Source organism: Suillus paluster (genome assembly GCF_016628075.1).
Source record: "Suillus paluster strain FC165 chromosome Unknown EDB91scaffold_88, whole genome shotgun sequence".
NCBI lineage: Eukaryota > Fungi > Basidiomycota > Agaricomycetes > Boletales > Suillaceae > Suillus > Suillus paluster.
This window is the reverse complement of record NW_024537648.1, coordinates 81416-102691: the sequence shown is the minus strand read 5'-3', so window position 1 is coordinate 102691 and position 21276 is coordinate 81416. Positions and strand designations below refer to the sequence as shown.

General features: G+C 48.9%; 7 protein-coding genes and 1 non-coding gene across 8 annotated transcripts; 3 read left to right on the top strand and 5 right to left on the bottom strand.

Moving 5' to 3' along the window:
• Positions 1–119: 119 nt before the first annotated feature.
• EDB91DRAFT_1253594 (actin interacting protein 3-domain-containing protein) lies at positions 120–3271 on the top strand (the record flags this gene model as incomplete). Its single annotated transcript, XM_041323672.1, has 4 exons — positions 120–248; positions 303–481; positions 540–1981; positions 2031–3271. 4 exons carry the CDS (start codon positions 120–122, stop codon positions 3269–3271), a joined length of 2991 nt encoding a protein of 996 aa, XP_041172087.1.
• A 1759-nt stretch (positions 3272–5030) lies between these two features.
• On the bottom strand, positions 5031–6186 carry EDB91DRAFT_866929 (uncharacterized protein). Its single transcript, XM_041328650.1, has 2 exons — positions 5756–6186; positions 5031–5709 (listed from the first exon to the last, which is right to left on the bottom strand). The coding sequence occupies exons 1-2, from the start codon at positions 5888–5890 to the stop codon at positions 5149–5151; spliced, it is 696 nt and encodes a 231-aa protein (XP_041172086.1). The 5' UTR covers positions 5891–6186; the 3' UTR covers positions 5031–5148.
• A 53-nt stretch (positions 6187–6239) lies between these two features.
• Positions 6240–11491, top strand: EDB91DRAFT_1339324 (P-loop containing nucleoside triphosphate hydrolase protein; the record flags this gene model as incomplete). The annotated part of the gene is made up of 22 exons (XM_041325662.1): positions 6240–6627; positions 6677–6749; positions 6801–6993; positions 7046–7219; positions 7276–7459; positions 7516–7769; positions 7822–7905; positions 7953–9065; positions 9115–9153; positions 9209–9281; positions 9334–9461; positions 9511–9539; positions 9593–9666; positions 9716–9798; positions 9855–9895; positions 9944–10252; positions 10309–10613; positions 10667–10790; positions 10849–10982; positions 11032–11087; positions 11142–11325; positions 11392–11491. Exons 1-22 carry the CDS (start codon positions 6356–6358, stop codon positions 11489–11491), a joined length of 4026 nt encoding a protein of 1341 aa, XP_041172085.1. The 5' UTR covers positions 6240–6355.
• Positions 11492–11666: 175 nt separating this feature from the next.
• Positions 11667–11774, top strand: EDB91DRAFT_t104. Its single transcript has one exon. It is a non-coding gene; the product is annotated as a tRNA-Leu (tRNA).
• Positions 11775–12032: 258 nt separating this feature from the next.
• EDB91DRAFT_1350183 (Dihydroorotate dehydrogenase-domain-containing protein) lies at positions 12033–13859 on the bottom strand (the record flags this gene model as incomplete). The annotated part of the gene is made up of 7 exons (XM_041326050.1): positions 12033–12609; positions 12671–12903; positions 12953–13263; positions 13317–13375; positions 13427–13499; positions 13557–13781; positions 13833–13859. The coding sequence occupies 7 exons, from the start codon at positions 13857–13859 to the stop codon at positions 12290–12292; spliced, it is 1248 nt and encodes a 415-aa protein (XP_041172084.1). The 3' UTR covers positions 12033–12289.
• A 150-nt stretch (positions 13860–14009) lies between these two features.
• Positions 14010–15810, bottom strand: EDB91DRAFT_1162746 (uncharacterized protein). Its single transcript, XM_041319876.1, has 5 exons — positions 15462–15810; positions 15133–15389; positions 14856–15075; positions 14242–14806; positions 14010–14191 (listed from the first exon to the last, which is right to left on the bottom strand). Exons 1-4 carry the CDS (start codon positions 15669–15671, stop codon positions 14246–14248), a joined length of 1248 nt encoding a protein of 415 aa, XP_041172083.1. The 5' UTR covers positions 15672–15810; the 3' UTR covers positions 14010–14191; positions 14242–14245.
• An 87-nt stretch (positions 15811–15897) lies between these two features.
• EDB91DRAFT_1162740 (glycoside hydrolase family 25 protein) lies at positions 15898–17323 on the bottom strand. Its single transcript, XM_041319875.1, has 7 exons — positions 17006–17323; positions 16791–16959; positions 16603–16737; positions 16495–16545; positions 16342–16438; positions 16093–16225; positions 15898–16000 (listed from the first exon to the last, which is right to left on the bottom strand). The coding sequence occupies exons 2-6, from the start codon at positions 16957–16959 to the stop codon at positions 16093–16095; spliced, it is 585 nt and encodes a 194-aa protein (XP_041172082.1). The 5' UTR covers positions 17006–17323; the 3' UTR covers positions 15898–16000.
• A 2218-nt stretch (positions 17324–19541) lies between these two features.
• On the bottom strand, positions 19542–20361 carry EDB91DRAFT_1060739 (uncharacterized protein; the record flags this gene model as incomplete). Its single annotated transcript, XM_041314370.1, has 3 exons — positions 19542–20008; positions 20047–20146; positions 20203–20361. 3 exons carry the CDS (start codon positions 20359–20361, stop codon positions 19542–19544), a joined length of 726 nt encoding a protein of 241 aa, XP_041172081.1.
• Between the last annotated feature and the right edge of the window lie 915 nt (positions 20362–21276).

Here is a 21276-nt window from a genome sequence, read left to right as displayed (position 1 = left end):
TGGAAATAAATTCTCATGGCAGAAAGGGTACCGAAGACCGCTGATCAGAATACTCCTGGGCCTAGTTGCTTGACATAAAGCGCACTCCTCTACAGCACTGACATCCTTTGTGCTCGCAAATGTCTTCAACGAGGTCAACGCCCCCGCCGCCTTACACGGGACATAGTTCACGGCGTGACAACCAGTCAGTAGCCTCCATTCAATCATCCGGTTCATCCTCTTCACGAAGCAGTCGTTCGCACGCCCATGTAAGTACACTTGATAATGTGCAGTGTAGATGGCTAGTCTCATCCAGTATGTAGCCCGCAGTCGAGTCTGCAGTCACACGTCTTCTTGTAGCCATCAAACAGCTCCTCGAGTCCCTCACCCAATGGAGCACCGGAAAAATGGACGAGGCCCAGGTGAGCGACGTCTACGTCCGCCTCGGGAATGACTTCAACGCGGCCGTGGCTGCGTTTGCTGCATTTAACATCGATATGTCGTGCGTGCCTTTGCCTGCAGGTTGACACGACCCTCAACTGCTAAGTATCACCCTACAGAGACCTCATGTCCGTGCCCGAAGACCTACGAGAGGTCCTTGAAACCTGCCTAGCAGAGGAAGCCACGGCAGACAACCTCAACGTGTATCTACCCACAGTGCGCAAGATTATCACCAACCTCCTTCAGGGTCTCCGCGGCAAGCAGTCCATGTACCGTCGGATCGTGTCGGAGCATCAGAGCCGACACCGGTCGTCGCACTCGCGGACGGACAGCCGCTCGTCCAAGTCTGACAAAGCCTCGCGGCGCGATGAAGATTCGAGACATCGGTCGCAGCTTTCACGTAGTGTAGTTGAGGAGGAGGATGGTGGGGAGAGGGATAGCATAGCGAGACGATCAGCAAGGTCATCAGCAAGACGACAAGATCCGAGGACAGAGACCCCTCCGCCCCCATCTCCACCACCCGTGTTCCGCGAACCTGACGATGAAATACCCCCTAATGAAAAGACAATCACGAGCGGTGTAAATGGACACGCCAATCGAGGCTCAGGGCCGCCTCAGGCACGACAATCGCAGCGTGTATACAAGTCTAATGGGGATGCGCTTTCAAGAGAATCGTCTGAGACCTTGGTCGCATCTTCCATCGCATCAACTCCATCTCATGCGCCACCCAACGAGCCAGATAAAAATTTGCCTCAAACACCACCTCAGAGTGTCCCTGTCCCTGCCTCCGTCAAGCGCTATTCGCTCGTCGATAGACCAGTCTCCTCGTCGCCTAAGTCACCCCCTGCAGTACTGATAGATGAAGCTCCTGCCCCTCCTAGCGAAAGCCCATCACCCTCACAAACTCCGCCCATCGACAGTTTGCAGGCACCTGCAGTCGCCAGCTCTCTGGCCGCGTTGAAGAAGAGTGATGTGCTCGAGCGGCGTGCGTCGAAGCGCTTTTCGACGTACAACATCACGAAAATGACAGGCTCACGGGAGCGGTCATCCAACCGGCGGTCAATGGCAGTAGGATCATTACTGACGCCAGGGGATCTAGCGGTTCTAACAGAAGTAGATGAACCGGACGTCAACCGCTCCGGTAGCGGGCGGAGAATGTTCCAGCGAACACCCTCGCCCACAGTCGAGGCGGAAGCAGCCCCTCCCGTTCCTCCACTGCCTCCGCTACCAGAATCAGCCCGCTCCCAACGCGCTCGTACGGTGTCTAAGGTAGAAAAAGGGACGGACGAGTCTACGATCTTTGAACAGGTACCTGAACCTGCTTTGCCGACCACGTTCTCAGTTTTCTTACAACTCGGACGAGAAGTCAAGAAGGTCACCATTGAACCTGGTTTGTCCTTTTCGTCGTTGCGGATGCTATTCGTGGACAAGTTCTCGTATAATCCGGGTCTCGAGAATTTCCCTGCGATATACATTCGCGACCCCTCTAGCGGCGTGCAATATGAGCTGGAGGACATTGAGGAGGTGAAAGAGAAATGCCTACTATCTCTCAACATCGAACGTGAGTGAAGTCACGTTTTCTGCGTTCCCGTTCTGATTATGTATCTAAGCACTCGATCAAATCAAGCAACACATCGACAGTCAGATATCTACGCTGTCTAATGACCTCAAAGAACTTCGCACCGCGATTTCAAATAACCGTCGATCGTCCCACATAAATCCCATCATTGGCCATGACTTCGTCGAGAGCACACCGATGGCAGATCGGCCATCCGAAAGGCAATTACATAATGTCGCGCGGAGGCTATCACGCATCGTGGGTGACGTGAGCTCGAGCGGCAATCCATTCATTCTACCTCAGATAACTGGACAGTCTCTCCAACTACAACCACAAACGACGGGGGCCTCGGTGATGTCCGAGTACTCCAACCGAGTGGTGAACGATCTGAAGACGCAGTTCGACGAGGTACAGAACCTGCGACGTGATCTAGGAATCATGAGGCAGTTGTACACAGAGTTTATGAAGTCCACGAAGGATTCGTTGGGCGCTTTGCGGACACAGACGCAGTCCGTGAAGCAGCTAGCGTCCGTCAAAGTTGGCGGCGCACGGGGCTTCATAGATCAGGGGAAGACGAAGTTGGACACGCGGAGTCAGAACGTGCTGACGAAGGTGGAAGAGCTGCAGGATACGGTGGAGGCACTCCGAGATGACGTTCTCAAGCGCCATATGTCACCCAAGCCTCAGTTAGTGAAGCAGATCCAGGAGGACATCGCTTCCACTGCTACAGAGCTGGCTAGTCTTAAAGAGCACATCGATACTGTCAAGCCGATGTGGAAGAAGACGTGGGAAGAGGAGCTACAGAACATTGTGGAGGAACAGGGCTTCCTCGGTCATCAAGAAGAGTTTATGAACGATCTCCTCGAGGATCACAAGGCTTTGGTGGACGTTTTCGGGCATGTTGAGAAAGTCATTTCTATCCGCGGTACCACCCCTGGACGCAGTAACAGAGGCCGTGGATTCAAGCCTCTTCCGGCAGACGAAGGCCATACTGGCCTGAGTACTGTCATGATGGAGATTCGGGGCGCGGCGGTTGACCCGGAACGGCGGATGAAAGCAATCGAAGCTAACCAGAAAAACCGGGAACGAGAAATTGCAAGCCGGTCTGACGAATTCCAGGAGGAGCTGACAGGATTTGTGGGTGGCAAGAGATTGCGAATGACAGGCGGAGCAGAAGAGGTGGATAGAGTGCGACAGAGAAGGAATGAGCTCGCGCTAAAAGCGATGTTCAACAGCGCGTCGGCGTCTGTTGACAACTTATCAGGTTTTCCGACATCCCCGAGTGCTGGCTGATGGCCAACACTGCTAATCAAAGCTTCGATACAGACATTTGGTAGTCACCTGTCTTTGTGGATCCTTATTCTATGCTTACTGGGACTTGATTTTCCGTGTTGCACTTTGATTTCATTAATCATTTCGAGAGACCACTGACATTGCATTCTGTTCTTGTCTTACTTATGCAGATTGAGTACTACATACATACTATCTCTTCCACTATTGACACAGCGTACCCATGTGTGACCAACGATGCCATTATACAAACAATTGTTATCCAAGATGTCAGGCTGCTTCTCCTTTCCGCCAAATCTAATGATACATAAGTAGCACTCCAAGAATTGTCCCAAGCCCATGATATCAAGGCGCGCGCCTATGCAGCCACAGCACCTCTTTCATTGTTCTCCAACGACTTTCTTATTGCTGAGAGGTGATTATTCCAAGGAGAAGGAATATCAGCACTATATGTGGACGAAGCTATTATTCTGGGCAAGCCAATAAGAGACTCGGAGCCGCTCACATGTTTATCGACCTCTGGCGCTTCATTGGCTTGATCTCTCCTGGGATCTTGATGTGCCGTGGGGTCCAAAAGAGATACGACAATTTAAACGCCATGATGGAGAATTTGAGCAGCTCTACCAGGAGCGTTGTTTAACAGCAATTCGTAGAATGCAATAGGCCTCGAGGGCCGCGGCCAGCTAAGGCTCGGCGTTGTGATAGAAAGAGGGAGATTAATGTGGTCCGTAAAGAAGTTCATCTACTCATAAGTTACTATATACCGTGACGTTTCCGGCTACAATGGTACGCCCGATGGCGATGCGACGTCTAAAAGTTGCTCCCAAGAAACAATCAACCGGGCACAGCCAGAGCGATACAGACAATGAGAGGCGCACAAAAGGAGACTGGACGTAATAAGTAAACCATAAAAGGCAGCAACTCGAAAGGCCGTCGTGTGGTTCGGGCGTCTGATACTTACAACAAGCGGTACAAGTGGAGGCAAGCGGGTGATGCGCGGCCAATCCTCGTGATTATATACTTAGGAATGAAAGCGAGAACTCCCCTTAGAAAGCCAAGTACTCGTAATAATATACGTCGTAGAGAAGTTCAAGATCAATTGCTATTGGAGGTGCACTGGAATAAAACTCAGCAGCAGGTCGCAGCCAAATTTAAACTTTTTGATCCGATATAGTAACAGTCCACAACTTGCAACGGCTAGATAAAAAGATTAACAGAAAGTCGGAAGTACTCTGGAGATTCGGGAAGGATCTTGATAAGTTCGAGTCGGGTCCGAGGCCTCGAGGATTTACGACAAGGCGGTTTTTGAAATTCGAAGATTTTTGTAATAGTACTACTGTTGAAATGCACACCGTCGGGACCGCCAAAAGTCCATGTAGCGTTGCCGCGAGGCGAATCGAAGATATCGAATCGAGGTGGTAAATCGATACAGTTCAGCACTGACGAGTTGAAACGAAGTGTACCTCGTTTGCCTCGCGATGTGGAAACGAGTTCTGGGATGATACGGACCGGTAATCTAGCCAATGAGAAGCTAGGGGTTCTGCATGCCGCCGCCGCCGCCGACGATTTTTTGCAAGTGACTACATAGTACGCGACCAGCAAATAATACTAATTGTCCCTTGCATTCTGGAGTTTATGCGCGTTATTTATGTGTGTGATACAGCTGAATTGAATGTGACAACTGCGTTGCTATACCACAAAGTACATGCCACGTGTTGGGTGTGTGTGGAAGAAGTGGACTAACTCGGTCGAACTCGCAGGATACTATTGGTTACCACTCACTCGTGCAGTCCCACATTTCGTGCAGTCACGCAAATGTCACGGAAAGTCACGGAATAGTCACACTGTCCGATTTCGCAGTCCGCTCGACACGCTGTGGATTAGATATTAGGAAGATATATACGAGTGTACCAGTGGCTAGTATGTAGTAATCTAATTGAATATGTATTGCGAGTTGCCGGAGTAATGAAAAGGGAGACTATTAGGATGCCCAGACAGCAATGGCTGTGATGATGTAGATATGACAGGAGCGGTTGTTGAGAGTACAGCGGGGCCAACATGATGTAGGTGGTTCGGATAAGGAATGGGGAGAGATCCTTGCATTTGCGGAAAAAATGGTGGCTGCGGGTGGAACATATTGTTGGCTGCCGTGGGGAGAGGAGTACTTGCTGAAGGTGTTGAGTTTTCATTCGAAGTTGGGTTGGCAACGGCAACGGCAACGGCAACAGGCCTGCCAGTGCGTCGTTTTGAACCATATAGCGCCGAAAATCGAGGATTATCGCCAGTATTTGAGCACGGAGTTTTCGAGGATGTAGAGGGGTTGCTGAATCCGAGTTATGGTGGCACCAGTCCACCAGTACTTTTTCTTGGGATTCATTGAGGAATGAGCGTCGAGTACGGTGTTTGCCTGCCGCACGATCTCGCACAGTCTGTGGGGGTACCTGAAGGAAAATTGAGTTGCGATAAAATTATTGAGGGAGTGCTTACATTGTGAGCTATGGCAGCACTGCGAAAACTGCCATGAACACCAGTCAAGGTATCCTGGATGGCGGCTTGAATGCGAGCCTCTTTGGTGGGATCTCGGGGACCTTTTCGCTTCCCACCGACTCGAGTGCGCGCCATCCGTGCGGCAAGTAGACGCGTCCAGACGCGTTGCCACCAACGCGTCTGAGTTGAAACTCCGCTACGGCATCGGACGGCAGGTGACAATGGAAGTGACAAAAGCCTTTGTCACAAGCAAACATTTATCTCTCTTGTTTCTTGTCCGAATGCATCCGTCTAAGCTCGTAAGATGTTCTTGTGTATTATTATTTCAAATGGACATAGTAGCTTGAAGATTTGTAGTAGGAAAAGTGTGGTTTTGGAGGATGCACGAAATGTGGTACTGCACGAGTGAGTGGTAACCAATAGTACGCAGCTGCCAGCTGGATTCACGGCGGCAATTCTGCGCATCCATTCTCACGTAAGAATCAGCACATACGTCAAACTTGTATTGACGCCCAAGCCTATCTCGGAAGTTGGAACCGCACTGGTGACCTGCATAAATGCATAGATTCCTGCAACTGTCCGCCCAAGCTGCGCTCGAACATGGGTGCAGAACCCATCTCACCTGCCCTACATATATCGGAGGGCCCTTCAGCCACTCCCGATGAGAAGCAACCAGTACCTGCATTTTCAAAAGAGCCCACTGCGCCTCCAGAACATGTCGCTCTGGAAATGAAAGCCAAGCCAAAGGGCATCCCAACCTTTCTCCCCTGGTTAAAGAAGGCATCTAAAGAAGGGGAAAGTCTTGATAGCGAAGCTGTGAACGCAAAAGCAGCAGAGACACTCGCCCCTGCGTCATTCTTTTCGCTATTTCGGTTAGATCATCCCATTTTTCTGACCGACCGTGGTAGTTCACCGACGCAGGTATTCAACTCGCTTTGAAATAATGTTGAACCTCTTTGGAGTAATCTGTGCTGTTGTTGCGGGCGCGATGCAGGTAAGTTTTCATGTTTTCTGAGCTATTATATCACCTCATTTTCCATCCTAGCCAGTCATGACTTTGGCATTCGGCAACTTGACACAAGATTTCGTTGCATTTGGTTTAGCAGAGAACGAATACTATCAATCGCTACAATCCAACGATGCGAACGTGACTGAGCAGGCGCAGATGGCACTGGATGCTGCTGCATCCGAGTTCCGTCATAACGCTAGCCTGGATGCTTCTTACCTTACTTACATCGGTAAGCTTTTGATTCGATGAGAACGGCATCTAGTATTCTGAACTTATATCAGGTATCTTGATATTTTTTTCCACGTATCTGTATATGTACACCTGGATTTACACTTCAGAGGTTAATGGGAAAAGAATACGAGAGAGGTATCTTCAGGCCGTCCTTAAACAGGAAATCGCCTATTTTGATGATGTCGGGGCTGGAGAGGTTGCGACGCGCATCCAAACAGACACTCGTAAGTTGTCTGGACTTTTCGAAGTGCATGGTCAAAGTCACGTTGCTCTGAAATAGACTTGGTACAACTGGGGATATCCGAAAAAGTCACTCTTGCAGTCACTTTCATCAGCGCATTCTTCGTTGGCTTTATTCTTGCATATGTCCGGTCATGGCGTCTCGCTTTAGCATTGTCATCCATCTTTCCGTGCATCGCAACCACAGCCGGCGTCATGAATAAATTCATGTCCAAATACACGCAGTGAGTGTACTTGCTATATAGCTCGTCCTGAAGGTCTGATCTTCGTTCAATACTAGGTTATCTTTGAATCATATTGCTGAGGCAGGTAGTCTTGCGGAGGAGGTCATATCCACGATTCGCACCGCACAGGCTTTTGGGACGCAAAAGGTTTTGTCTGGGATATACGATAAGAACGTCGATGTCTCTCGCGTCGTTGATTCTAAAGCGAGTATTTGGCAAGGAGCAGGGCTAGGCTGCATCTTCTTCGTGATCTACAGTGCATACGCGCTGGCATTTGATTTTGGAACTACCCTCATAAATGAGGGGCAGGGTCTGTTTAATTTTATGTATCGTGAGATTGCATGATTAACATTAGTTGGCAGCTACCGCCGGACAGGTCATAAATGTCCTCATGTCTATCTTAATTGGGTCCTTCTCTCTTGCCCAACTTGCGCCTGAATTGCAAGGTAAACGTGGTCCCTCTTTTTATTCGGAATTCTCATCATGTTTCAAGCCATTACACGCGCCTGTGGCGCTGCCGCCAAACTGTTTGCTACGATCGAGCGTGTCCCGGATATCGACTCTACAAACCCAGGGGGACTAAAGCCTATGAAAGTTACTGGCGAGATCACATTCCAGGATATCAAATTCAGCTATCCATCTCGCGCGGATGTCCCAGTTCTCAAAGGCATTAATGTCACTTTCCCGGCTGGCAAAACCACTGCTCTCGTCGGCGCATCTGGATCTGGTAAATCTACCATTGTATCTCTCACCGAACGCTTCTACGATCCACTCAGTGGTTCTGTTATACTTGATGGGACCGACTTGCGGGAGCTGAACATCAAGTGGTTGCGCTCTCAGATCGGTCTTGTTTCACAAGAGCCCGTTCTTTTCGCGACGACTATCAGGGGTAACGTCGCACACGGTCTCATTGGCACATCATACGAGGATGCATCTAACGAGCAGAAATTCCAGCTCATCAAAGCAGCCTGCATTAAGTCCAACGCCGATAACTTTATTAGCCACTTGCCACAAGGATATGACACCATGGTTGGTGAGCGGGGTTTTCTGTTGTCGGGGGGACAAAAACAGCGCGTCGCCATTGCGCGAGCTATTGTGTCTGATCCGCGTATCTTGCTACTCGACGAAGCAACGAGTGCCCTCGATACTCGCTCGGAAGGGATTGTACAAGATGCTCTTGACAAGGCAGCTGCTGGCCGCACCACAATCACCATTGCTCATCGCTTGTCAACGATCAAAGATGCTGACTGCATACTTGTTATGGGCGAGGGACTCGTACTGGAGCGCGGGACTCATGCTGAACTCCTGGCAGACGAGAATGGCGCATACTCTCGTCTCGTCAAAGCACAAACTCTTCGCGAGGGTCATGAAGATGATGATCTGGATCCAGTTATACGCAATCTGGAAGAGCCTAGGTCAGAAGAACTCCTCAATCGGAAGAACACCATTCACTCCGTCGGAAGCGACGTCGTCAGTCAACTAAAGGAGAATGTAGGGGTCCGGGCTCGAGAGGAGGATTACGATCTATTCTATTTAATGAGACGTATTGCTGGTCTTCACCGCGAAGGGTTTTACCGATACGTGATTGGATCTCTCTTTGCTATATGTAGGTTCGCGAAGTACGTGGTATCAACTACACTCATATATTTCTGCAGGCAGTGGTGCTGTTTCTCCTGTATCCGGTATTATATATGGTAAGTCCTTTTTCCGAACACAACCGAAGCCATTTAGCCTGGCATGCACTTGTAGGACACGCGATTTCCGGCTTCACTGCGACCACAAACTCTAAGCGCCGCTACGAAGGCGACCGGAATGCTCTCTGGTTGTGTTTATGTCTTTCCTGGAGATCGTGATGACGCTTACTCCGAGCCCAGGTTTTTCATTCTTGCGATCATGTATGCTTTCTTTCTTGGACTGCAGAACTACTTCTTTGCTTCGTCTGCCGCTGTCCTGACTGCCAAGCTTCGCTCGCTCAGTTTTAGAGCCATTCTCCGACAAGACAGTGAGTGCTCAATTGCTAGATTCTTTTTTTTTTTCACTCACGGAATCAGTCGAGTACTTTGACAATGACAAGAATAGTGTGGGTTCTTTATACAACTCCAGCTCGTGCAGACCCTTACTGGACTCTGTAAGACCGGCGTTCTGACTTCAAGCTTGAGTGAGAATCCCCAGAAAATCAATGGCCTCGCTGGCGTAACTCTAGGAGCGTGAGTATCACGAGTCCTCCCAGGTGGCATCATTACTGACTACGGATAGAATCGTTCAATCCATCACAACTCTGATCGCTGGATTGATCATTGGCTTCGCATATGCTTGGAAGCCGGCTATTGTCGGTATGGGTGCGTCCCGTCTTCCAAATTCCCGCCTTCCTGTTACATATTTCGTCGCCATGTAGCATGTATCCCTGTGCTGGTGTCCGCTGGCTTCATACGTTTGGTACGTAACTGCGTAATATGCCCCCATTGTGCTACACGCGCCTTTTAGCAAGTTGTTGTTCTGAAAGATAAGAAGAACAAGGCAGAACATGAAAGCTCTGCTCAGATTGCCTGCGAAGCTGCTGCAGCCATTCGTACAATTGCATCATTGACTCGAGAAGAGGACTGCCTTAATCTTTACAGAACGAGCTTGGAGGGACCCGTCAGAAAATCCACCAGGACAGCGGCCTGGAGCAACATGCTTTTCGCGCTCTCTCAGGCCATGTCTTTCTGGGTGATTGCTTTGGTTTTCTGGTATGGTTCGACTCTCGTTTCGCGGTTGGAGATTTCCACGCAATCTTTCTTCATTGCTTTGATGGTATGATCATTTTGTCCAATCTCCGAACGTTATTGAAGAGAACAAAAAATTGGCAGAGTACAACGTTTGGGGCAATGCAGGCCGGTAATGCCTTTGCTTTTGTGCCCGATGTCTCGTCGGCCAAAGGGGCCGCCAATGCAATTATCAGACTCCTTGATTCAGCCCCTACGATCGATGCAGAGTCAGCTGAAGGCAAAAATGTTCCAAGCGAAACCATTAAAGGTCACATAAAGCTGGAGAACGTTCATTTCAGCTATCCCACCCGCCCCGGATTCCGGGTTCTTCGTGGCCTCTCACTTACCGTCGAGCCTGGAACTTATGTTGCCTTAGTCGGCTCTAGTGGATGTGGTAAAAGCACAGTGTAGGTCTTGTCATTGTGCCGTATTTGAACAGGCTACTGAGAGTTCCATGCAGCATCCAGTTACTGGAGCGTTTCTACGATCCGTTTTCCGGACAGGTGTTGCTCGACGGAGAGCCTATCAACGAGTTTAACGTTCAGGCATACCGACAGCAGCTTTCACTCGTGTCGCAAGAGCCTGTGAATACACTTGGGACTTAAATCTCTTGGTAGAGAGAACTGACTACTCGCCTTACAGACTTTGTATGCGGGAACTATCCGCTTCAATGTCTTGCTCGGTGCCGTCAGACCAGAATCTGAGGTTACACAAGAAGAGGTCGAGGCTGCCTGCCGTGATGCCAATATACTGGATTTTATTCAATCACTTCCAGAGTGAGATCTCAACACTACGAGAACTTGACGCTTACTGACATGATAATAGTGGGTTCAATACCGAAGTTGGTGGCAAGGGTTCCCAGCTCTCAGGGGGTCAAAAACGTGTGTATCTTCATTTGCAGATGCCCTTCTTCGTGCGCTGAAATGACGATTCAGAACGAGTAGCAATCGCCCGCGCGCTGCTTCGAAACCCGAAGGTCCTTCTGCTGGACGAAGCCACATCAGCCCTTGATTCGAACTCAGAGAAGGTCGTGCAGGAAGCTCTTGACAAAGCTGCCAAAGGTCGCACAACGATTGCAATCGCCCACCGCCTTTCGACTATCCAGAACGCTGATCGCATGTGAGTCGTGGAGGGTATCGTCACTCGTGGACTACTTTCTCACTAATTTACAGCCATTTTATCAAGGAAGGCCGAGTCAGCGAATCTGGCACTCATGACTGAGCTTCTTGCGCGGAGAGGAGATTATTACGAGTTCGTCCAGCTACAAGCACTCAGCAAGAAGTAATAGAGATTTAATGACGCCTCCCCGATGCCCCACTTATGAATTAATTACCAGCGAACAATCTCGTTCACTTCCCGTTTCAGAGTGAATCATTTCTGCCATGAAAAAAGAGACCGTGATGAATCTGGTTGTTCACCGACAACACAATCAGTTAGCCCTATTCTCTCCCCGGCTTCAAGGACAGATGGCCGAGCGGTCCAAGGCGCCAGACTAAGGAGACCAGCTCATTTGATGAGCTTATCATCTGGTCTCTTCGGGGGCGTGAGTTCGAATCTCACTCTGTTCAAATATTTTTGGTTTTCCTGACTTTATGTTCAGGCCCGGGTGGATGTGCAACCTCAGTGGCACTTGTGCACTAACTGTACAGTTCATAAAGAGATGATCTCATAGCAGACCTGTCGGGGAACAAAGAATACGCTTTTGCGCTTCACAGTTTTAACTTTCCCACTACCGTAAACAGTCGGGACAGTCATTTGGGTACCCAAGGGGGCTTTTCTTTTCCCATTCTCTTTGCATCGTGAAATGTGATCAGTGCAACATTAAGGTGGAAACGTTCAGTCGTCGCACAATCAAGGCAGCTTACAGGTAAGATTGCAAGTCATGCAATCACAAGTAGCGTACTGCTATTCCTCATTCCTCACTTCCGCCCTCGTTTCAGCTATGCATACGCCTTCATCCCAAAGCATTCCACTGCGCCAGGTACATGTGTTGTCTACATAGGGACTCAGCCTTTCAACGGAGGACCTCCTATGGGAGGCAGCTGGTCCAGCAGCTGTTCCCGAGCCTATTCGACAAATGTCCCTATGGCCCTGTCCAGCTCAGCTCCCGCACGGATTCCTCAACAACAGCCTTCCAGGTCGTGTTCTCCGCTTTGAGCAGGGCCTCCAATTCATCTTTGATGCGTCTACAAGTCCCCACTCCATCATAGCCAAAGCTAGTGTACACTTGAATCAGTGAAGCACCCGCCCGAGCATAATCCAGCGCATCAGCGCCCGTGCTAATTCCTCCGCAGCCTATCAATGGAATACTTGAAGGAACATGCGTGCGCAAGGTTTTCAAAACCTGTAATGCACGCGGCTTCAGAGGGGCACCGGAGAGACCGCCCATCTCAGATTTATTGGCTATCTCAGAATGTATTGATGAGCTATCCCGAAGGTAGAGTGTGACGACATGTCGACTCACGATCCGTAAGACTTGCAGGGCGGCTGATAGTAGTGTTGCTGACGATGACACCATCGATGTTGCCCTTGCGAATTAGATCTGCGATATCGAGAATTTGTGATTCCTCGAGGTCGGGTGCGATTTTCAGCACCAAACGTGGTCGACGTGCTGTGATCGGTGATGGTTCTAGTTCATCTCGGGCTTTTGTAACGCTTGCAAGTAAGTCTTCCAACAGCTCTCGATTTTGAAGACCGCTGAAATGCCGTTAGGTAACGCGTAAATAATGGCTCAGTTAAGCCTCACCGTAGTCCAGGCGTGTTTGGGCTAGAGACATTGACAACCAGGACATCAGCGTACGGGCCGAACGTTTTCACACCGGTGACAAAATCATCCGGAGACTCAACCGGAGAAGTTTTATTTTTACCTAGGTTGATTGCAAGGACCGACCCAGGTTTTAGGGCAGCAGTTGTATCATCCTTCGTCTCATGGAATTTGGGTATGCGAGCGCGAAGGCGGGAAATCAAGGAGGCAGCGCCTTGTGAGGGGAATCCGTAGCGATTGATGAGCGCTGCATCATTGGGAAGGTGAAATACACGTGGTTTCGGGTTTCCAGGCTTTGTACGCCGCTCAGACTTGGATAAAGCACTAACAAACATAGCACACCTACCTGAGGTTTTGGGGTGACACTTCCTATTTCGACCCAGCTAAAGCCGAGATTAAGGATACCTAAGCACTTGCATCGATACAAGATGAGAAATGAGGCAGGGTGAAGCGTACCGTCAATAGCTTCGCCATCCTTGTCGAAACCAGCTGCCAGGCCAACGGGATTGGATAGTTCGCGCCCCCAGAGCTAACACGAAAGAATATGAGTAACTCAAGCCAGTCTTTGAGTAGAGTAATTGTGCACCTCAGACCGCAATCTCTCATTATCTTGTACTGGGTCCCGCGGGCCAAGTCCACTACGAAGGACTTTGACAGCAATCTTGTGCCCAGTTTCTGCATCAAATGTGTGGCGTAGTACGGGTGTCAAAACATAACGATGGATTGCGGAACGTGCATCATAGTAGTAGACAGCAAATATACCAGCAGAAGCAGCGAACAGCGTTGCATAGACAGCGGTGCGGACGGAAGACTGGGAATGATGATGAAGATGTTGTTAACCTCCGCGCAAAGACCGGTGAACGATGAGGAGCTTGCTTTCGCAGGACATGCTGGAAACCAGTTGTACGGAGGTGCATAGCAGCCATACTCGCTGTGCAAGGAACTGCGTTGGAACTATAACCAACGTTGAACCGAACTGTGTACAAGTTTGTTTATGTACCAAATATGTATTTGCGTCACCGTCGACATGCTGGCATCCATCTTCAATCCCTTCGGGTCATGTCGCGTCAATGCCACGTCATTAGTACTCATTCTGCTTGCGTCCAAAATCCGTTACCAGCCTAGAATTTACGAGTTCTTGTGTCGATACTTCAAGTTTCTCTGACTTGGTTGAACGTTCCCTCACGAGAAGACAGGAATCGATCAGCGGGTGTATTGCGGGTAAACAACTGCAGGTGCTCATACTACTATGTATCTAAAATTTCATGCAGAACGTCACACGTCTAGTCGGAACCAAAGCGGTATCATCTTCCACATCCTTTCTCTCTCCCTCGTAGTCCACATCGCCAACGCTCTCGCACACGCCTCGCACTCAGATACTTCTGCACTACGGCGGGACTCCCCAAACCGTGCATCATCAGCACCCGAAGCCTGACCAAAGTCATATAGAGGCTGCCCAAGCTCCTCCGCAACATACAAAGGATCAGTGCAGCCGCGCTCGCGATCAAAGAGATAGTGCTGAGTGGCCAGCGCAACAAGCTCTGAGAAATCTCTTCTGCATGAGCGATGCGAGTGTGCGTGATGCCCCAGAAGATGCGGATGGGAATGCGATCCCATGGAGCGAATGAGAGTTGTGATTGCGTGTTGAGATGCCTCTTTTCCTAAGGCCAACCTTTGCAGGTCCGCATTTGATAATGGCAAGCGTGCGATCGAAGGGCCATTCTCAGCTTCGTTGTCTTGCTCGAAAATCTGGGTATAGTGGTATCGTGATAGGTCATAGAATGCAGAAGGCAGGAGGCTTGTCGCATTTACTTCTCGTGCGAGAATAATGATATCCTGAATGCGGTTGAGTCATGTCGTAGAAAATGTTAGAGAGGCAGCTTACTGCTGGGGAAGGGTATATATTTGACATGCCAGGACCACTTTGCATCTCGTCAGCACGAGCAAGGTCTTCTCTAGCGTCCCATCCCTTGAGTGAATTCGGCCAAGCCCTGCTCAGATGAGCAAGGGCTTTAGTTCTCAACGAATCAACAAGGTACTTGGTCGCAAGCCGAAGTATCCCAGAGACGATGCGAAAGTCGGCAGGGTCATTCTTCCCAAAGTTTCTGTACAAAAAGTCGTCACATTCAGACGCAGCACGCTGCGTACTGCATGAGACCTACGGGCCATCATAGAGTGCCGTGAGGAGATTCTCAACGTCTTCTGCTGCATCGTACAATCGCAGAATAGGGCACCCTTCAATTTCATTGGTCGTATCTATTTGCAGCGCGGGATTTCTGTTTGCAACCACGGTTGGAGAAGACGTCGCACTGTCCGCACTAGGCTGTGGTAACGAGAAAAGATCGCGGAAGAACACCGAGTGTCGGGCAAGTTGAGATTTGTGCACGCGAAATAAGGCATCTTCTGCTCTCAAAACGATCTATGAATGCCCGATTATGGCCCGGGGATATGGCTCAGTCTTTGCTCGATCGCAGGCGATCATAATACGCACCGAACCATCGGAAAACCACAAATCCGGGTGTTTTGAAGATTCAACAGGTGCAATGTCTGCAACAGAGGCCACAATTTGCGATTGCTTGTCCACAGAGGATCTTGGTGAATGAGTCGACCTGCGTGATAGCCCGTAAGGTGGCGGACTTCTAGGTGGGTAATGCCCGTTTGCTGAGATCATGATTGGGGTAGGGTAGTAGCTCGTTTGCATTATCGTTTAACAATAACGCAGGGCGCCCCGGTGGTACTATGCAGACCAGATAGAAGAAAGACTATACCACCTGCTAAGTGCTCGCAGGCGGCTGCATGCTGAGGGCAAGGGCGTGGAAGCACCATCCCAAGCTTTAGCTTGGCTGCTGCAAGGGGATAATAACGTTATTTTTAGATTCTTATATGAGAGGGTCTGCACTGGTCTGGAACATAAATCTATTATTATTCCACGAGTATTATGCGGTATAGCAATCCAATTTCTCCTGGCCAAATTGCACGCTAAAACTCTGAACCCAGCAGGAAGCAACCTTCTAATAGCCAAGCGCCATGCTATGCGGGGCGAAAGGGTCAGGATTCTCATAACACCACCATCAGACTTTGAATAGTACCTGGTGAGACCAGCAGCATCGCCGTTAAATAAATCAGCAGTCGCCTGGGTTGGCGCCCGAGTCTGCATATTGCCAGAACGTCTCGTACTGCCATCCAGCAGGGAGGGTGCCAACCGAGCTGGAGTAGATAGCGATCCAAAGGGGATTGGTGTTCGCGAACGCAGCGCTGTTGCCAGTGCAGGTTGTCCACCAGTCCGTTGTGGTGTAGATGACGGGGATAGCTACCAGATCACAGAATAGCAGTAAGCACTGTGTAATTATTTCTTATCTGGTGAACCCTACCGGCTCGTAGCAGCTTCGTAGGTGTTGGAGAAGGATTGTATCCAGGACACCATCTGTGAAGTGGTCAAACCATAGCATTCGCTGCCGCTGGGGTTGTCTGTCCAAAGATGAGCTCGTTCAAGTTGTAGATACGATACGACATTGGCGACTCACACTCGATATCGAGAGCACCAGGGAGGGTGATCCCGTCGGCAGACCAGCCACCTGTATGGACATTGAGCTCAGCTATTCATGGAAGTGCTACTTGCTGGACAAGCGTACCGCCATTAGCGAGGAAATAATCAGCCTGGGTGGCACCAGTGGACAAGTCAGGGTGAGCAAAGTGGTAACCACCACGTATGAGTCCAGCGTCAGTCGCTCCGATGTACTGATTACTGAATGAAGGAGATATGTAATCTGCGAGGCAACTACGTTAGGGAGTCCCAATGCTGGGCGAGGAGAATCTTTACCTGTGCCTTCGGTAGCCTTGATATAGACGAAGCTAACACCGTTGTTTTTAACAGTAGTCCAGTCAACGTCGGGCTGGTAGCTAGAAACGTCGATGCCTAGCGGCGTAGCGCGCTTCTCAGGCGTTGCGCTGGCGAGTGCAGCCAAGGTGAGGATTGCAAGGTATTTCATCTTGAGAATGAGTTCAGTCCAAATAAAACCGCAGAAGAACACAAACAGCAGTTTATATGCAACTCGAAGAAGAGCTGCCAAGGCACACATCATCCATCTCTCCTGCTCATGATCAGAGCATGTGCAACAATCGGGCCACCGCAACATTGCACACAGTTCATAAAAGTCCATGAGAATAAACATGACATGACTGAGAATTCGAATATTGGCACCGCGTCTGATACCGTATACCAGGGTGTAATGTCGAGAGGTTTGAGGATGACGAACAAGAGAATAGCCCCTGTCCCGAGGAACAGTCAGGGTTGCATACAACAACGCCGTTTGGGCTGTGGTGATCAACAGATCATCCGATGAGGTGATGCAATGCATAAGCACATAAGAACTTATCAGAAAGTGGCACATGACAGCGAGCAAGATCTATGTTTAGAACGCACATTCTGATCGCCTGTTGCAAAGCTTTGCGAGTCGAAGGAAGTAATAGTAAGAATTGCATGCAGCAGCTGTGCACCGCGGAAAGCATATGATACTGTACATAGCGGCTCGTGTCCTGGTGACGCATATGAAAGGCCCGCGGGGGGCCGCAATGTGGCGTTAAATAGCTCACTGTGGTCATGAACTGAGCGTCTGTCGAGACGTACAGTTCGTGAAAATATCAATAAACAGATGAAGATCCGCGGGGAGCTGCTGTCTCGTTTTCAATGGTGTCTAAGGACAAACACGGCTTCAGTAGAAGCCCCAACACACCACCTTGTTGAAAAGTGTGAATCCGCCACCGCGTGACCTCGCTTCACATGGATACTGTGGTGAAGAAGGAAACAGTCGTTACGGGGCTCCTATGCAAGTAGCTGGTATATTTTGATCTGTATGGCTATGACATTATAAAGAGTCGCTGAAAACTTCTATCGTCGCCATCTGGTGGATGAAGAAGATTGGTTCCCCTGATTTCCGGAGGCACTACTCCGTATAATGTGGTGCCTTCGCGTGAAACCAGGAATATATATTTGTAGAAAGGCGCCTATGATAACAGGGAGCGTTCTTGCTGCAACCTTAATTGTGGAACAGCCTCACATTCTAAACGTCTATGGAAACACAAGGTAGGTTGATGCGGTGAAGCACACAATACGCGTACCTCTCAGCTTCGACCAAGACACCCACAATCCCTCCATCAAGCTCACCTCAGCGGCTGTGGTCAACACCACCAACATGTCGCAGGCCATTCCAAGCACCACACCTCTTCGAGAGTTTAAAGATCATGAGAGCACCGTGAAGGCAGTTACAGTTTCCGCCGATAGATGACGTATGATTACAGGCTCGAGAGACAAGATACTTGGTCTATGGAACTTGAAGACAGGTGTTATGTTGAAGAAGATGGACAGGCGTCGCGTTAGGGTACGGGAATTGGCAGTACCACGAGATGGGCAAGTCATAGCAAGCGGTGATAACAAAGGTCATCGCCTGGCACGGACTCTAAACTGAGGAAACTCTCACTCACCCAAGTTATCAAAACCCATGCCAATTGGATCTCCTCGCTGGACTTTTTTTTCCGGTGGTACGATACCGCATGGCCAATCTCCACAACGAAGACGAAAACCTGGCCAGTGGTTGGCAGTTGCAAGGAGACCCGTACTATTTGGATGACGTAAAATGATTACATAGTAGTGGGAGGCTAATCATACTGCCGCTGTACACGGCCAATCGTCAAATTCGCACGTTGAATATTTGACGAAAAATAGTTTAAATGTATATGATAAAACCAGAACCTCATACATAAATGGTACATTTACGATAAATAATAAATTTATTTGACGATTATCCAAGATCAAGTCACCATAAGAGATCTAGTCCAGGACATTCACCCGAGCGTGGAAAGACACCGAATCAACATACGAAGTTAGCCTGTTTCCGTGCCGGGAGTAAAGCATTGGCCAGACAACGACACCAACAAATGCACGGCAAAGGGAACAAGACATAGGATTTATATATGAAAGGTGTATGTCATGTACACGGCAAGTGTAGAATTTATAACGGCAGCCTTGCTTGTACAGCATAGGATGCAAGATATAGAATTTTCATAAGACAGGTATAGCATATACGACGCAACAAGTATAGGGCGTTATAGCCGTACTAGTACCTAGTAGCAGTAAATACGATGGATATGAAATTTTATTTTGTCTTGACATTTGACTTCGCGACGCAGATCCATATGCTTTGAATTGTGACTTCTATTTTCTAAGCACAGCGCTGTGCCACATGGCACTTTTTCCTCGAGTGGTGATGTCACTCGAGGAAGAAGTGCCATGTGGCTTGCATCATGTGACGAGCTGGGACTCTGCATAGTATTTTCTAAGTATTTTACGGATGAATGCTGTGAGCAGCTGTACATCCTGTGAGCTCTGTCCTGCAGTATAGTCTAATGTCATGCTTCGCACTGCAAACCACGAGGGAACATGATTATGAGCTTGTCATTGGACATATATATTGATTTAAAGACAAGATACAGCGACAACAAAACATGCAGACATGATATGATGTGGTACCCTATATATCATGCTAAGTGTCCCAAATGTGCAAAGGAGGAAAAATCATGAAGTAGAAAGCAAAGGATAGGGATAAAAAAGCGCGATGTGCCTCGAAAATTCAGACCAAATGTAGTCCAAGGTATCACCGTGTGTAGAGACAGTGGTTAGCTTGCTGTCATTGTCGTCGTCATTGTCGTCGATGGCCATACTGATGCCGCCGCCGCTCCCCACCCACTCCTTGATGAATTGGCCCTCAAGGGGAATACTAGGATCCCAGAAGGACCACTTTCTGCTTGGGAAGTTGGGATGGGTGGCGATGAATGCATACCAGAACACTTCCCGACCCCAAGTCCATTCAGGTGTTATCGGATCTACAGATTTTACGAGCCAGGATTGGATGTTGTCCAAGAGTTCTGCCCAGTGGTCAGAATCCGTGTGATCGAATGCTGGTGGCAGGGGAAGGAAGGAAAAAGCCATGTCGCTATCAGTCGCAGAGCAAGATTGACTGAAAGCCATGGACTTCAGATGCACTATGGTTAGTCTCATTGCAAAACTTTGGTGCAGATACATACATTATTCGAGTGATGATGCTGCTGAGACACTATCTCAATTACCGGTACTGTGAATGATTTATATTCGTCTTTCAAAGACACAGTAATTTCAATGGGCTATAGAATGTTTGTCAGCATAAGTGGTCATTATTCAAGAAAATCGTATCACATACAATATTCGAATGAGCGAGATGACGAGGTACTGCACCTGAAAACCATACTAAGATTGACAAAGGCTGAAGAACTACATCTTTTGATTCGGCGAGTCGCATATCTGGATAGAAGGTCCCGCTTGAAAAATGATGAGGTTGGAGAGTTGTTGTGTTTGACATGGTCGTGTCTCCAGTCCTCGCTGCTGTTGATGTTGAACTTGGAGCAATCTGAATCACGTGCTAACTTGTAACCCCTTTTTCGGTTCGTGCATATGCATAAGTCACCACAGCCACATGCTTGCACGTTTGTGCCCTCATGTTCTCCCTGTGGGGCGAAATGGTCATGACAGACATATAATAAATGTGAGGTATAACACTCGCACTGACTCTGGTGTTGGAAAGTCTACTCATCGCGGTCACTTTCCCTCAGATTCAAGTCTCAACACATATCTATTATCCAGACTCGACGATGTTCCCCCCCCGACCTGTGTTTACATTAATCCGTTCAACTGCAAGAATAGTACGTCGCAGGATCCCTAGGTTGTTTTAACATAATCCCGGATCTATATATTGCTGACTCCCTTCACTATTCTTTAGATCATTGACATCTTGCCTTATCTTTGTTGCTCTCGCCTCAGCGCTCTATCATCTGCCCTTCCACTACCCCTCTTATATTCTTCATTATTTTGAGCCTGGCTTGACATTTTCTCCCTTTACAGACTTCTGCTCCCCATTATCACCCTCTGCCTGTTTCTTTGCCACCCTCCCCCTGTTTAACACTCAGGAGCGGATTTCTTATCACATTCCCTTTCTACATATCATCTGCTCCTCCGCCTCTCCTATATTCTATGCACTCACGAGTCTAACATATTCACTTTCTACATATCATCTGCTACTCCGCTTCTCCTCTATTCTATACACTCATGAGTCTAACATATTCCCTTTCTACATATCATCTGCTCCTCCGCCTCTCCTCTATTCCATCTTAACTGCTGCCCCTCCATTTTCAGGCGCAGTGAACCTGTACCCTTCTAAAAATTTTTGCTACTTTTTAGTTGTTGGGGTATTGTGCTCTTATTGTTTTCTTCTCTCTTT

Bases quoted from the DNA above. Each gene is read 5' to 3' on its own strand.
- EDB91DRAFT_1162740 (XM_041319875.1), bottom strand. From the start codon at position 16,959: ATGAAATACCTTGCAATCCTCACCTTGGCTGCACTCGCCAGCGCAACG. The intron at 16,439-16,494 runs GTGAGTCGCCAA...ATCTTTGGACAG, and splicing joins TGGTGCTCTCGATATCGAGT to ACAACCCCAGCGGCAGCGAA. The intron at 16,226-16,341 runs GTAGGGTTCACC...CACTGGCAACAG, and splicing joins TACGAAGCTGCTACGAGCCG to CGCTGCGTTCGCGAACACCA.
- EDB91DRAFT_866929 (XM_041328650.1), bottom strand. From the start codon at position 5,890: ATGGCGCGCACTCGAGTCGGTGGGAAGCGAAAAGGTCCCCGAGATCCC. The intron at 5,710-5,755 runs GTAAGCACTCCC...ATTTTCCTTCAG, and splicing joins GTGCTGCCATAGCTCACAAT to GTACCCCCACAGACTGTGCG.
- EDB91DRAFT_1162746 (XM_041319876.1), bottom strand. From the start codon at position 15,671: ATGCAAACGAGCTACTACCCTACCCCAATCATGATCTCAGCAAACGGG. The intron at 15,076-15,132 runs GTAGGTCTCATG...CTTTTTGTACAG, and splicing joins ACGGCACTCTATGATGGCCC to AAACTTTGGGAAGAATGACC. The intron at 14,807-14,855 runs GTAAGCTGCCTC...AACCGCATTCAG, and splicing joins ATATATACCCTTCCCCAGCA to GATATCATTATTCTCGCACG.